Source organism: Carassius gibelio, chromosome A16 (assembly GCF_023724105.1).
Source record: "Carassius gibelio isolate Cgi1373 ecotype wild population from Czech Republic chromosome A16, carGib1.2-hapl.c, whole genome shotgun sequence".
NCBI lineage: Eukaryota > Metazoa > Chordata > Actinopteri > Cypriniformes > Cyprinidae > Carassius > Carassius gibelio.
In genome coordinates, this window is record NC_068386.1 from 11008090 (window position 1) to 11024864 (window position 16775).

At 36.5% G+C, this 16775-nt stretch overlaps 1 protein-coding gene across 7 annotated transcripts in view; it reads right to left on the bottom strand.

Moving 5' to 3' along the window:
• LOC128030607 (semaphorin-6D) overlaps window positions 1-16775 on the bottom strand; it is a 145224-nt gene that overhangs the window by 23146 nt on the left and 105303 nt on the right. For all 7 annotated transcript variants that reach the window (XR_008187928.1, XM_052618366.1, XM_052618367.1 and 4 more), the window contains 12 exons: window positions 16084-16198; window positions 15568-15625; window positions 13662-13718; window positions 12366-12467; window positions 9579-9669; window positions 9186-9308; window positions 9011-9099; window positions 8535-8752; window positions 8290-8421; window positions 6888-7043; window positions 6485-6658; window positions 2256-2393 (listed from right to left, as the gene is read on the bottom strand). Coding sequence is in view for 6 of the 7 variants with exons in the window: in XM_052618366.1 (XP_052474326.1) it covers window positions 2256-2393; window positions 6485-6658; window positions 6888-7043; window positions 8290-8421; window positions 8535-8752; window positions 9011-9099; window positions 9186-9308; window positions 9579-9669; window positions 12366-12467; window positions 13662-13718; window positions 15568-15625; window positions 16084-16198 (1453 nt within the window). In the remaining variant the exon portion in view is untranslated. The remainder of the gene's footprint in view (window positions 1-2255; window positions 2394-6484; window positions 6659-6887; window positions 7044-8289; window positions 8422-8534; window positions 8753-9010; window positions 9100-9185; window positions 9309-9578; window positions 9670-12365; window positions 12468-13661; window positions 13719-15567; window positions 15626-16083; window positions 16199-16775) is intronic.

Consider the following 16775-nt stretch of genomic DNA (forward strand, 5'->3'; position numbering starts at 1 on the left):
GTTATATTTGCCAGAGGCCAACTGAGACTCAGATACATGGCAGAGCTGGTGAGTCACTTCAAGAAATAGAGAGAGAGAGACAGAGAGAAAGTGAAAGACAGAAAAGACAAAAAAGCATGGGTGAGGTCACTACAGTCAGAGTGAAATAGAGAGGTCACGATTATTTTTTCTTCTTTACAGGTTGTTAATTTCCCCATGCTATGCCTGAGGGTTGCTATGTTTTAGCACTTTATTTATTGTTAAAAGTTAGAAGTGTTAAAATTATGAAATTCTTTCCATTATCCCAGTTTAAATGAAAAGTTAAAGCAAAAATAGAGTTGGGTAGCTATTCTGTCCATTAGGTTTTAAGTCATCTATATGCTAATGATCTACTAAAAATGGACAGAATTACTACTTTAATAGTATATCCACATAAATTTTTAAGTAAGAGAGTATATGGTCAAATTTTAACTGACTGTGCAAAGCTTTCAATGTCAGCCAATGACAGTTTAAAGCCGATTTGAGTTTACAGTTGGTTACTGTATTCGGTTTGATATTGAAAACTGCCATTTGTCATTATATTTTAATGTATTAGTTTAATCATTAGCACAATTGTTTGTAGCGCAATACTTTATTGTTCACTGTACTTTGTTATTCCACAAATTATTTATCTACAGTATAGCGGCTGATAAAGTTCACTGATAAAGCGGCTGATAAAGAAATAACTTACTGCTACATTGAAAAAGGTGTAAAATAAACTATTTACCAGACAAACATGTATAAAATTAAGTCTTTCTCTTCTGAGAGAACTGAAAAAAATATTGATGACTCAACCTGCACTGCACAGATTTTTGTCCAATAAAATGTTTTTAGAATGAGAATGTCCCACCCCCTAATAACACCTGCAGCCAACTAGCAAGTAGCATTAGTTAGCCAACCATTAGCCAAAAAATAAAAATAAAATAAAAAAAACACTCACAAACCCTTTGATATTTTCCTCACAAACTTCCAGTTTCCACAGGAAATACGTAAACACAGGGAGTGTGATTTTCTTTGAAAATGCATAAATAACTAAGTAACTCATTTGTAGCTTGATTTTCTTGAAAAAAGTGTAAACTTGTGTCTCTGTCTTGGGAACATGGCAACAGTATCTCAACCAATAGTGTGAGTTTGGGGCGGGGCTATCTGCTGGCCGACCAATACCAGATAGTTTGGGGAAAGCTTTTAAAAAACATTATTTTTGCAAATAACATTTGATGGATGCACAGAAATTACACAAACAGTGTTAAACTTTGAATACTGGAGGCTCAAAGAAAAGAGCTCTTCGACCACAACAAATTTCTTTTGTTCTTTTAGGAGGAAAAAACAACATAAAACCTCTTTGAATTTAAACAAACACAGCTGTTTTTGCATCCAGCACTCAATGTGCTTGAAAACAATTCAGTGAGGAAAAAAAACAGAGAGAGAGAGAGAAAAAAAGATGTTTTCTCACAAGTCCACAGAGAATCCCGTGTGATTGTTTCTCCTGAGGCTGAGCAGGCATGAGCTAACAGATTGGTAAAAACGTAAGAAATGGCTTTCTCAGACATCGGGATAGTTTTTGGATATTGGGACTGAAAATCCCTGATAGGGTTTGGAGATATTTTATAAGGAAATACAGTCTATCAGCTTGCTCAAACTACAGCTGTCTCGAAAAAAAGAGGATTGTATGCTGTGTCTTGGCCTGTGGCCAATCAGATGGCTCTAATTTGTGTGCGAGTAGTCAAAGCATGTGGTGATGCTGGCTCGAGGACTGCAGCATGTGATGGAGGAAACACGTCTACATCAGTGACGACCCTTCTCTGTGACTACAAAGCTACAAGCTAAAACCTTTTTGCCCTCTGAAATCCATCTGTTTAAATTTGAATACATTTAAGAATGCATTTCTTTGGAAACACACAGCGCTCTCAGTGCACTTATGGAGGACGTGATCTATAATAGATCAAAAGCGATCCAGCACATAGGACTTTTCAGAAGATTCCTGCATGGCTGTCATAAATATTTCTCTGAGGACTGAGCTGCTGCACTGCATCATCAATAGAGTTTGTGATGCTGGTTCCTTCTTCAATAAATGTTTTAAACTGCTCTATGTTAGTAACACTTATGAGTTTACTTGATTAAAATAATATTAGACACTTAAAGGAGAGGAACAGCATTGTATATACTGTTTTAAGTGCTCTCAGATGTAATACATATTTAAAGAGAATGATTGTGGGCATAGGTTTCATGACACTCACTTTTTGCAATCGCCATAGTCAGAACAGCGACTGAGTGGAACACGGATCACGCAACTTGAGAACGCCACAAACAGGGCATGATGGTCCTTGTCCAACTCCAATCCCAAAATCCTCCGGTCCTCACCACGTGCATTACACCTGAAGAGAGAAATGGTGTTGTGTGTTGGTATGCCATTAAAGAGGGTCCAAAAATACTATATATGCACATAAAACATTAATACTAATAAAGGCTATTTTATAAATTGAAAGCTACTACTACAAAAATGCAGTAGGCACATTTCCTGAATGCATGGAATAACTAGATTACAGAGTACATTTTTTACAAAATGTGCTGTATACAACCAAAGGACAGTGCAAAAAAAACTGTATCCCACAATTCAATGCTCTTCAATTTGTAGTTTGAAAAATAAACTGAAAACCATTTTAACCAAACTTGTGTCGTAAGCAGCAGGGTTATTATAGTTACCTTAAACTACAAACATAAAATAATAGACATTAAGTAAGAAACAATTGACGACTATTATCACTATTATTATTGATGATAATTATATAAAATTAAAACCGGCATTGACAAATTAGTGAGACATGCGCCAAATTAAACGGAAGTGAAATCTTTTCTCATTTCAGTTATGTGTGAGAACCTATTTCTCTAAGGTTGATCTTTGCATTTCACTAATGTTTTGTATGAGGTTTTTCAGTTACGCATACAAATGTTTTTCAATGTTGATCAATGTTTTTAGTTTCACTAGTGTTTGTAAGAGGCTTTTCAATAATTCTGGCCTGTATGGCCCCTCATAGTGTTCAGCAGCAGCGTCTTTACTGAAAGCGAAACTATAAGTTCATCTGCTCCAACAACTGCTCCGTTATTACCTCCCTAGTAAGAAATGTCATGTAGCTTTTAAGTTGTTTAACTAATACAATTGTCAGAGAAGTGCTGACAACATGTTGCATGTGTATGTTTCTGTGTGTGTAAGTGTCTGCACTGTATGTGTGTGCGTTTGTAAGGAGAGAGCGGGAGAAAGAGAGTATATGCTTTTCGTACACAATTAAATGCATTTTTGTGCCAAAAACATAGAAATAATTCGTAATTTTCATCGTATTGTTTACTTAATTTATTTGCTTAGTATAACATAAAATATGATAAAATCTATTTTATTTTAGCTCTGTGACAAGGCAATATTTGTAATTTTCATTCACTGTAACTTAATGTAATAAAATGACTAATAATACAAATGAATTAAGATTATATAAAAATAAATAAATAACAAAACTTTAAATATAGAGTAGTCATGTTCTCCTGGTCACAGTATGCTTTCATTTTATGGAAAAGAGCAGCTCCGGATTCTTATCTTATTTTGTGTTCAAAAGGATACTGAAAGTGGCTTTAATGGAGGTCGGGGGCAAACCTTTCTCTCTGATGAAAGGAAAAAGCAATCCCTTATAAAAGAAAGAAAACGAAAAACCCAATATAGAAAGAAATCCAATATGTGCGTCACTCAGATGAGTCACCCCCTATTGAATTGATTGAAGAAAGTCATGCCATAAGGATGACTGCAATTCATCTTCCTCAGTATCTGTAATAATGAAAATAAATCCTTTTCATCATGTTAAGTGTCATTCCCAAAGGGTCACTTTTACGTGAGGTGGGGTTTTCAGGGGAAAAAGTGAGCAATGCTGCTTGAAGATGTGGTCACGTTTTGTTGTGGAACTAGTGAGTCTCAGCTGGAGTTGAGGCTGGTTGTCAGATACACAAGAGCAACACAAACATGGGCAAGATCCCAGGAGTACAATTACAGCTCGACACGTACCATCCGTCCCATTTACTGCAGGAGTGATTCTCTCTTAATCAAACGCCTCTGTCGACACTGGATTTGGGGTTGTGTGTGTGCATGTTTATGTTCACCTGAGACCCGTCAGTGAGTGTGAACTGCATGAAAAAGAGTTGAACAGTGAAGATGTGTTTGTAAAGAACCTTCCCGGTGAAGTTGTGTTTGCTCAGACAGGTGACATTTTCTCTGTTGCTTGGTTTCCTGCTCTGGGTAGACCTAAAGTCCCTTTACGGCAAGTCAGTTCACTCAGCAGCCGTCTTGATATAGCTTTTGTCTACTTGAATAAAAACTAAAATCTCTGAGACGGTTTCAATAAAATATTTCAAATAATCAAAACCTGACAGCTGAATCAACAATTTTACGTCTTCAGCTCAAATCACACTAAAAACTCACTACTGACTCACTAAATTCACACTATTTCTCAGGCTTGTCCAGTTCATCTGTATTCTATATATAAACTCTATCAAAATGCAGACTAGCTTCAGAGCTAAAGCCTCGTGGGCAGTGCTCTGACATATGGTTTAGCGGTGCCTTGGGCGACTTGAGTTTGAGTCCTCGAGATCTTTTCCCAGTCCCGTTCCCCTCTCTCCTCTCCCTTGGTTACCTGTTTGTCTCCTAGTATCCCATCGTTCTACCCCACTTTTTCAGCAGCCTTGGTTTCAAAAGTATTTAAAACAAAAGTTTCTGTTGAAGAGTTATGTCATGAAAATCCGACAAAAAGACACAAAAGGTCCAACACTGTCTACCAGTCCCAAGAAAAATTGACAAATAAAAAACGAGAAACAAACTAACGGAATTAAAACAATGAAAAAAATTATAAAACTGCAGATTTAAATATTGATATTATATACTCTGTTTATATATATATATATATATATATATATATATATATATATATATATATATATATATCAGTCCCTCCAGAAAAACGCGATTTTATGCATAATCAGCCAAGGGCCGCATATTTTTCAAATACGCCGCACTTTCGCCGCATAAAATCCCAATTTCAGGAAGCAAAATATGCGGAGGTAGCATGATTTCATAATAATAATAATAATTTTCGTTGCAAAAAAGTCACATATATCTTAGCAGAAAGTTGAAAAATGTTGCGTTTACTTCACACAAGTAAATCACCATTATTTCCCAATGGGAACCTTATGAAGTGACGTAATTGCGCGACATGAACATCATCTGTGAAGCCCGCGGTGAAACCAGGGTGAAGGACGCAAATCATTCTCATCTGCCAACAAAAATAAGAGCAAAAGACCGCGTGAAGCAGTTACCCGGTGTGTATGACAGTGGGGGCAAATTATTTTGAGAGAGGGATGAGGATGAGGATGGCGAATGATAGGCCAGTGTTAGAGGCTACGCAGTTAGCTTTCATTTTCACAGTGGACTCAGAAGTTGATGCACCTCTACAGGTGTAAGATTGTGCTTTTTTGTTACAGAATAGTACCAAAACCTTACAGTTGTAAGTATATTAGTAGTATGTAAAATAATTTACGTTGCAATAAGAGATTGCACTTTGCAATTCCTGTAAAACAGCATTTGTATATTTGTGTGTATATTTTATTTGTATTCATTATTACAGAAGTAGTTGAATATTCCTTTTGTAAAGCTAGAAAACTTGTTTGACTCAATGTTTTGTAAGTTTGGGCCATGTGTTAATTAAGGTCTGAAATAAAACAGAATGAGAACTTAAATATACTGTGATTTAGTATGCTTGCTTATCATAGGAAGTCATAAGAAATGACTCATTATAGTAAGGTAGTAGCCTAGTGAGAACAGGGTGTGTGTGTGTGTTTGGGGGGGGGGGGGGGTGTCACCTTTTTTCTCTCTTTTTCATCAAACCGCAGTTTTTGCAAGTTCCCGCAATTTCCTCGCATATGATTGCAAAAATATCCTGCATTTTCCATCGCATTTTTTAAGAAAACCTGCCGCAAAATCAAGGATTTTTAATAATATAAATGTATCTAAAAATATATACCATATGTCATTTGCAGTGCTTTCTTGGCAATGTGTGGGCACTAAAGTATTTAAATTTTCTTGTTGTGATTCTCTGATTGGTGGAGATTTATTTGCAAAATTCTGGGTTTTTACCAGGAATGGACACATTCTGTTGGACACAATTACTTGGAAGTTAAACTAATGCAGTTTGATGGCTTCAACAAAACCATTTATCACTGATTACAACACTCCAGCTCATAGTAGGTCTGTCTTTAATGGTTGATAAGTTTCAAAAAAAAGATTTGTCCTTCCCACAATGAAAACATACTGGTCCAAAATGCTACATAGATGCACATTAAACAACAAAGAATACATTTTTGTTAGTTTTCAATGTGGGCAAACAAAATAACATCACGTCGCAAAAAAGGAGTGTGTGCATGCAATATGACTCACATGTTGGGGTTGTAAACATCTATGTCCTCCAAAACCTGCGTGCTGTAGGTGGAGTTTGGATGCGTGCTGGCGAGAATCTTCAGAACGCGTCCATTTTCCGAACCCAGAAACAGAACCGTGTAGTTCTTATATGGGCCAGCTGCTGTGTCCACAGCAATCTGGGTCAGCTTGAACCTTCACCAGGAACATAAGCTAATTAGTCAACAAAACAAATCTAAAACATGTCTTCCCATCACAACACTAAACGCTTATATAACACTAACAACAGATGCCTTTCCTCTGGAGAAAGAAATGCAGATGTTAAGAAAACAACTGGAGAAATAAAGAGAGACACAGAGTGCTAAAATAATAAGTGGTCAAGTGTATAATTTCTATTGGAGAATGTGTGTTTGTGTGTGCGTACCTGCTAGTGGTTCGTGTGAAACAGGGTCGGTTGTTGACAGATGGTACGGCCTCATCCATTAGTGGATAAGACTTAATGAATGTAAGAGTTTCATCAGGGAAATCTGTGGAGGACTTATAACCAGCAGCAGGGCCATCACCAGCACAGGACCCCGGCCTAGAGAGAGATACAGAAAGGAAAAGAACTCAATAACACCTCTACCTGCTCAGACTTTCCACATGAAGGCTCATGGAAATGATCTACAAAAACAGCTCACACACATACAATTAACAAGAACCATTCCGCACATCTCATGTTTGTCATGTTCATTTATTTTTTCAAAAAATACAGTAAAAGCAGTATAATACTAGTATAATTCAGTATGTGAAATACTATCAGAATTTAAATAACTGGGTAACACTTTATAATAACTGCACACTATTAATCATTAATTAAGCATTAGTTAACAGATAATTCATAATTTATAAAGCATTAATAGACAGTAATAATCAGTTTATAAATACAGATATAAATGCTTTATTCTTGATTTAAAAGCATATCTATAATGTGTAATTTCATACTTCATTCATGATCAATTTATCATTTCTCAATGAAGTATAGCATTATTTACAAACCAGTTATTTAGGAGTTGCCAGTGATTCATAAGATCACAAGAAATGTAGTAAATTCAGGTAGTTATAAAGCATTTAGTAGTGGTCAGTTAACTATTTATGTGAGCTCATCTAAAGTGAGGACTAGTTATGCCTTGTAAAGCATTTATAAAGGATATTTAAAGGCTCAGTTATCTTCTAAACAAAAAACAGAAACAAACACAACACAGTGATACAGAACACAGAAATATTAACAGCCTTTAAATCTCATTTGTAAAAGCTTTACAAGGCATAAATAGTCCTCACTTTAGATGAGCTCACAAAAATAGTTAACTAACAACTACGTGAATTAACCCTGAATTACAGTAGAAATACACGTTAATAAACCATTTATTAACACTATAAGTAACTATTACTATATGTCTGAATAAAAATATGTATGAATGCACATTTAAATAGTTTATTAATCATTTACTTACAATTTCTAAGTGATCTTATGAACCACTGACAACTCCTTAATAACTGGTGTGTAAATAATGCTATACTTAATTTAGAAATGATAAATTGATCATTAATAAAGTATGAAAAAACAATTATTAAATACATTATAGATATGCAGATATAAAGCATTTATATCTGTATTTATAAACTGCTTATAAATGTCTATTAATGCTTTATAAATGATGAATTAACTGTTTCCTAATGCTTAACTAATGATTAATAGCATGCAGTTATTATAAAGTGTTACCAATAACGGTTTGATATGTAAATTTAAAACAATCCACTGGATTGTTCATATTGCGACGTCTTACCGTGGTTTGGGCACCATTTCATCAGGAACTGGCGTCCAGGCCAACTCGCTGTTTCTCTGCTCCTTAAACCTTCCACTGAATGCTTTCTCTATGTCATCCATGTAGAACGCACATACGGCAGAACCGGTGATGCTGGGGAGATAAAAGCTCTGTTGGATGTTTTTTTTTTTCAACAAACAAACTATTCATAGACAAACCAAATGGATTGGAAATCTGTCAAAATATATTGTGGTGAGACTCGGTACCTATTGGCTTGAGTGGTAAAGACGCCTAACACTGCAGGTCTGTGGTTGATCTGCATGACATTGGTTAATGACTGAAGGACGTCAAAGTAGAAAAACGAATCGCCCGGAACCGAACAGTTTAATCGGGCTTTCAGGAAAGACGTCCAGTAGCGCTCCAGAACCCTTGGAGAACCGCCATTATCATTCTTACACACACGAGCGACCCGAGAAAACACCACCTGGTGTAAGTAAATGAGACATAAGAAAAGGAAGTGCGAGACATTAATCAAATGTACATTGACAAATAGCTTGTTTTACGTTTAGTTAAATTGTTAGGCTTTATAAAAAAAAAAAAAAAAAATCGCATATATATGCAATTTTGCTTCAAGTTAATTTATTCTGTTTTAAGGATGTTTACATATTTTTTTCTGGAAAATCTCAATTCTTTTTTTTTTTTTTTTAGCAGGATGCTGAAGAATTGAACTGAAGTGTCTGACCTTGCCAAGGGTGGTGTACTCCACTGCAATCTCACTGAGGAAGAAGTAGATGTAGTTCCCGTACTCAATGGCATGAAGAAAATGAGGCTCTAAATAAACCAAGACGTGATTCAAAATAAGAACTTGAGAATTATACAGAAAATAAATGTAGGTTGCTGAATAACAGGTGACTCACCTCGAAGCCATTTTGAGTCATACTTCACGGTACGCAGGACAGGACTGCTTTCTCCTAAACTTCGGTAAATCACTGCATCACTTGCTAGAAAATCTGTCATTGTGGCTGAATAAAAGTCACCGCCTGGGAAGTGAGGTGAGAAATAAGTATGGATGAATCAAAACAACACGGACCCCACAAAGAAGAGCTCAGTTCAGTGTGTATATGGCACAAAGAGAAAAAAGAGAGATGCGTCTCATCTCCCTCATGTCCCTTTTGAAGCTCTGTGCTTCTGTGATCACTGGTGTCTCACTGCGACTTCCTGCGCTTTGTAAAATGTCAGTGGAACACTTGTGAGATTATAGGAGGTTTTGGTGTCTTCTTCCCTAGACGGCTGGTGCTCTGCCAACTCACCGGCAAACAGGCCAAGGTTGGACTGGCGGGATTCGAAAGGGCAACGGGCTTGACCGACCACCTCCTCTCCGTCCTGCTCCAAAGACGACATCTGACCGGATAGAGAAAAAAAAAAAAGATCCCTTACACACAATGAGCCAACTAAAGAACCCTAGAAATAGAACACTATTCGATTCCTTAATGATTTGGACCCCACTGATGTTCAGTGTTTGGGCAAAAAGAGGTGAGGGTGAGTAAGTGACTGAACGTCATTTTTTGGGGGGGTGAATTGTCCCTTTAATCTTGCAAATTCTGATTCAGAATCTTTTGAGAAAATAACTGACGCAATGGTGAATCGTTTAAGGCAACAATGAAAAATATTTGGTTGTAAAACTATTTTTCACTCTGAAACTGCTGTTAAGTTTCACAAATAATTACAAGTACATTCCTTGTAAAACATACTTCCAATAATCTTTATTTAAAACTCCATTATAAATACTTTTAAGGGCATGTTTTAAATACTGGTTGGTGGTTTTTGCACAGACTTTTGGGAGCTTGAAATCCAGTGTTATAAATGTGGGCCGATGGGGGGTGTGTGTTCCAGGTTTGTTTCGTTTTATTTCTCTTTGGGAACTGTACGGTGTGGACAGTGTGCCAGTTTCTCTTGTTAGTCAGAGGCAGAGCAGAAGCTCCCGACCTGTGGTGTTCACAGAATAAAACGGCATGCTAAATGCCTTTGTTGGGTGACGCACACATATCGGTGTACAAATCCACACAGATATTCACCCTGCAGGGCTAGAGATGTCCTCCCAAAGACGACTGGATTACACACACGCACAAACACATTTAGCAGTGCAGCTGAGAGGGTCCTATGGGCATTCTGGTATTCAGGGTCACATTGTGTGTCATCCCTACAAGATTAACACCTAGTGAAGCTCACCAGCACTTACACTGCCCTGTAACTCACAGGAATAGAGAAGAATAGAGGGGAATTAAAGCTGGAACAGCACTGGATTGGTTCTATGTCAAAGAGTGACTATCTATACCTCTATTGAGGAAAGTGCGCCTGTTTGTTGTTTAATGTGTCTAAATATAACTTCAATAGAAATGTAACCTAACTCATACAGGAACGAATGGTGAAACACAGCAAAACCAGTGCTAGTGGTAAGTGTTATTAAAATTTAAACAAAAAATAGATGACTGTAAAGGTTATCTTTGAAAAAAAGAAAAGAAAAGGAATATCAGTATATATACACACACTAATTATTAATTTCTGAGCTGATAACAGATATATCCATGCCTCTCTAAAAAAAAAAACCTACATTACAGATGCTTTTGGTGCAAGAATCCTTTAATAACAAACATACACTGGAAAATAAGCATGTACAAATAAATATTAGAAAAGAAAAAAATATATATATATATCTCAGCTTATAACTAAAATGACACAGATATATTATGTCTCTTGGAGGAAACCCCTTATTAAAGATGCTTATGCTTATCTTGACAAACAGATATTGGGAAATAAGTACACACAAATAAATATATCCAATATTGACCAATACTGATAAAACATTTCATATTTAAGCTGATATGGCACCAATATTGTGCCTATCACAAGAAAATCCTTCATTATGGATACTTTGCTTAAAATAATTCTTGACTAACATAAACATACAAAGTCTTAAAACTACTATTTCTCCTTCAACTGCACAGTTTTCCAGAAAGTTCTCCACAGTTAATGTGTAACCTCTCGAGCTGTGATTTGAGAGTGAAGGAATGCATGAGAAGACGAGGCAGAGGAACTGAGTGACATGATTTGCACGACGTGACATATCGTCCTTCTCCAAGGGCTCTAACAAACTGGCCTTTTCCTCGGAGAGATGCAGAAAAAACGAGACTGTGAATGAGAGAAACGGAGACAGATGGAGAGAGAATCGCAGAGGAGGAAAGCGAGGGATATGGAGAAAAGATGCCTTCAGGGTAAGGTGCATAAATCAGGATCTCCAAAGAGCCTCAAACGGAAAAATTGAGAGCAGAGTCTCATCCGTGAGTTAAGCTGGCCTCCTTCAGAGTTTAGTCAGATTTACATGCTCTCTGGCAAACAAGCACACGGGAGCACACACACACACACACACACACCGCTCAGGAACCTGTCTGCTCATGTTGATGGAAAACTATCAATCACAGGACAGGCCTAATTCCACAGTGAGTGAAATGATAGCAGCCAATCATATGAGTGATTTATTCATTCACATGACCTGAAGCAAAGTCCCATGATATTCTTGAGATGCATCTAGGAGCTTATTCGGTAATTGCATTTCTGTTGTAGTTTATGTGCATGTCTTCTCATTGAATAAAACTTTTATCCACCTTAATTTTAATGTCCTTTTTAATCATTTTATTTACCTCCTGGTGCTTCCATTCATAATTTTTAGGCATTATCCCAAAAAACACATAAACCTAGTTAATGTCTGACTAAAATGCGTCAACATTGCAGCTGCAGAAAAATGCTTAGTTTTACCAACAGCCAGGTTTGGTGAGAGAAAACACAGAACTCCCTCACGGCAAATTCAGGTTGCAAACAGGTGTGACAGGATATGAATTCATTTCTGAGAAGCAGGGTATATACATTTTTGAAAAAGCCTAATATCCAAATTAATTTTAATGCTGACAAATGTAGGTAAACGTGTGCATGTAGACTGTCAGTTCTGACTCTTTAAAAGGGAGCTTTAGAAACCTGCGCATCTGTAGGAGGCGTCTACAGTGAGTAAGTATGTGTGTGTGACAGAAACAGACTCATCATACCTTGTAGTTGCGACATGTTGGGTTGAACGCATTGGTTCCACACGCAAAGAGTGTTTCATCGTTACGTGGCACCAGCACTTTGATGTAGTTGTAACACTCATCCTGTGAAAGACAAGACACTGGCTTTTACACACACTATATATATATAACACTATATATATATATATATATATATATATATATATATAACACTATATATATATATATATATATATATATATATATATATATATATATATATATATATATATATATATATATATATATATATATATATATATATATATATATATATATATATATATATATATACTCCTGATTGAAACACACACTTGAAGTTTACACTGAGCATCATTCCTGACTGTCTTTTCCCCTCACTTCCACATACACAAATTACCATAATCCCTATGCTGAGCTCCAGGATCTGACTCGCTCCCTGCAACTCAGTCTTCAACCAACAATGATATTATAGAGCCTGTGTGTTCACAAATCTACATGTATATGCAGCGATCCGTGGAGAGTCACTTAGTCTAGGCCCAGACCATTTACTGAACATCTGATACATACTGACCACAACACAGGAAAGTGCATTCTTGATCTGCCAAGATCTAATCTGATTGGCTGCCATGAGGATGGCATGTTTTTTTTAAGGATGCAGTTTTTTTTCTGACTGACAATTACATTTATGTTATGGCCAATAATTGATAAACCGATATCTATATGAAAGTGAAAGTCGTGACATTTGCCAAATATGACTGCCCATACTCGGAATTGGTGCTCTGCATTTACCCAGTCCAAGTGCACACACACACACAGCAGTGAGAAGTGAACGCACCGTGAACACACACCCGTGGGCAGCTATAGATCCAGCGCCCGGGGAGCAACTGGGGGTTCAGTGCCTTGCTCAAGGGTACTTCAGCCATGGGTATTGAGGGTGGAAGAGAGCACTGTTCATTCACTCCCTCCCACCTACAATTCCTGCAGGCACAGAGACTCGAACCTGCGACCTTCTGGTAACTAGTCCAAGTCTCTACCCATTAGGCCACAGCTGCCTTATATTAAAATTCTATACTATTTTGTCTAATAACATTTAAAATAAAACACCAAAACATCCTATAAAACATTTTAAATGATCTATATGTGTTGTGGTCTCTTCCTGTCTATGTTGGTTGTTTTTCCCCGCATTGTGGACCAGACCTGGCGTTTAGATGAAGACTAATAACCACTAAACGCAACAGTTGCTGACTTCTATCACAATTGCAGGGAGGAAGTGAAATAAAAGGGCTGTGTACTTACGCTGTTTTTCCCCCTGACTGTGCATTTCTCCACATCCTTTGTCTTCCATGTCAGTTTCTACCACACAAACAAACACACAATCATGGGCTCATCGCTATTCACAACAGCTGCAAAGGGAAAAATTCATTTACTTCAATATCATAATAAACACATAATAAACATAAAAAGGAGAAAAGAGAGTTAGACGATGAGGAGTGAGCAATAAGAAGGAAGAGAGAGAGAGAGAGATCCCTGAGGTTGTTAGCAGGCTGTGTTCAAGTGTGTGTGTGTGTGTGTGTGTGTGTGTGTGTCCGTCCGGGTGCTTGCTGGTGTCAGAGATTTACTGGGCCGCCCCATGTGAGCCCACCCATCAGGAACAACAGGCAATCAACACCCACACACACACATACCGTGACAAGCTAAAAACAACACTCTCACTAACACAAATATTTGCTAGTGACATCTTACTCTCAGCAGTTAAGATATTAATGTCAGAGAGACCCAAAAGACAAAAACCAGAAAGCAATCTCTCTATGAGCAGACAGTCACAATTTCCTTTGCCATTTAAACCAATAAGTATATATACTTTAACATTTAGATCTCAAGTTAATTGGTCTCTTAGAAGGGGAAAAACAAGAACAACGTTTATTGAATAAGGTACAAAAATTAATGAAAAAAAAAAAAATACTTTTTTCTTTTCTTTTTCGACAAATGTTAAGTGCTTCAACCTTTTGAAAATGTAAGTGAACCTCAGGAGGTGAACTAAACTCTATATGAAGAGTTTTATTCTCCATTCATTTTATATGAAGCCTGTAATTCACTATTATGAACATTTAGTAAATAGGACATTTTTTTATTTGATTGTAAACAAAAAATAAACAAACTGCAGTTTGGACAGAGTTTTGAGAAAAATAAAATAAATAAATAATAAAATAAAAATGTTTGGGTGACAAAATATTTTTGTAATTAATATTACTAATTGACCAATTTTATAAATATATATTGCTGTATAATTTTAGTTGTTTGATAGAGAAGGTCAACAGTTCTGATGTGGGACAGACCAAATATTTCTCCATATTTTATGTCAAAAATCATTAAGATATGAAGTAAAGATCATGCTCCATGAAGATGTTTTGTAAATTTCCTACCGTAAATACACCAAAACCTAGTTTTTGATTACTGATATGCATTGCTAAGTTCTTTATTTGGGAAACTTTAAAGGTGATTTTCTCAGTATTCAGATTTTTTTGCACCCTCAGATTCCAGATATTCAAATAGTTGCATCTCAGCCAAATATTGTCCAATCCTAACAAACCACAGCTTATTGTATAAAGCCCAATTTTGAGAAACTGAACCTTCTGAATGGTTTTGTGGTCCAGGGTCACGTATGTAATTACATTAAATGAATAAATAAATAAATTAAAACACCAAAATAGAGCACGTTTGTTGAAAATGACAACCATCCATCTACAGCATGCTACACATTTCAGCACAGGTTTCTGTGAAGAGGCTTTTTAATGAAACGCACACGCAATGATCTTAGCTAATCACAATCAGTCATCAACCTATAGAAATATTACAGAATGTACAGTTGCATAAAAAGCCTCATTAATTCTAAGTGTCACAAAGAGCAGAAAATGGTTCTGTAAAACTAAATTACGGCTGTTTTTTAGTGTTAAAGACCTTGACTAGCATTTCAAGTGAACCTCAGGGAAAAACAGACACTGCTATAAAAGTGTGGAATATGCGTCCTTTAAAGCCACCATAAAGAGAATTGCTCATTTGAAAAATGGGATCTCTGAATGGTCCTTCCCCAAAGACGAATAAAAGTGAATATTCCAACATCACACATTCACAGCACCGATCTGAGAGAAAGAAAACCATTAGAGATGACTGAAACAGGAAGTTGAGAAAAAGGTGAGCTTACCTGTTGGGGGACGATGTGCTCCGCTGAAGCACTGAGGTTAATGGCAAAAACGTGATCTCTACAGAGACACAGAGAAAGAGAGATAGGAATGACAATATTCTCATCAAGTATTACAGCAACTCAGATTCTTTCTGCCAGTTCTTTCAATAACTAACAATACAGTGCCAATAACACCTTGAGCTGAAATGAAAGGTGCAGAGGACAGCTAAAACGAGAGAGAGAGAAAGCATGAGTGGTGAAGAGACAGACAGACAGAGAGGAAATAGAAGGGGTGAGAGAGGTGTAAGAGAGCGAGTGAACATCCATCTGTCTGCAATCCAGGTCTGAATGAGACTGATTGGCCCAATCACACGACCCTTATCATTAGTGTGTGAGTCTTACTGCTGCAGGCGTCTGGATAAACAACACTAGTGTGTACCGATCAGGAGATCTGGAATTCCCAGTCGATGTTGCATCTTTTGAAATGTGTGTGGCTGTGGTGTTGTGTGAGTGTGTGACTGAACTGACATGACATACCTTGCAGCAATGTAGACCATGTGATTAATCCGCAGCATCCTCTGAAAATCCAGTCCTAGCCTGGCGGTGTCGTTATCTGACATGTTCCCCTGGAAACTGGGGTACAGGTACGTGCCTTCATGAAGGAGGAGAGAAAAGACTGGGTTAAAATCAACTGGAAATGCTCACTGCCTACTCTGATCTCTGTGTCAATGATGCACCTAAAGGATTATTCTTATTTTAATAAGATTTTTTTTTTTCGAATTAAATGTGATTTGTTAACTACAAATAAATGTGTAAATCACATCATATTGTATCTATACTTCTTAGGATTATTCATAAGATTTTAATAATAACATTCTGGTTGGTCAAAACATAAAAAAAAAATGGAATCAGTATTTTGCTAATTAGTCAACTTTCCAGTTAAAAATAAATAAATAAATGAATACACTTGAAAATATAAATGTGTCATAATTAAAAAAAAAAAAAAAAAAGAAAAAAAAAAAAAGAAAGAAAATATTATAATAAATGATATATTTTAGGCAAGTATGTTTTGGGTTGTTTTTCAAAAACCCAAATAAAAGAGATCTACAGCTTTATGCTTAAAACATTGATGAAAAAATAGCAATTTAAGAAGAAGAAGAAGAAGTGACGTGACATTCAGCCAAGTATGGTGACCAAAAAGGTTTGGTGATCAAAAGTTCGGGAATAAT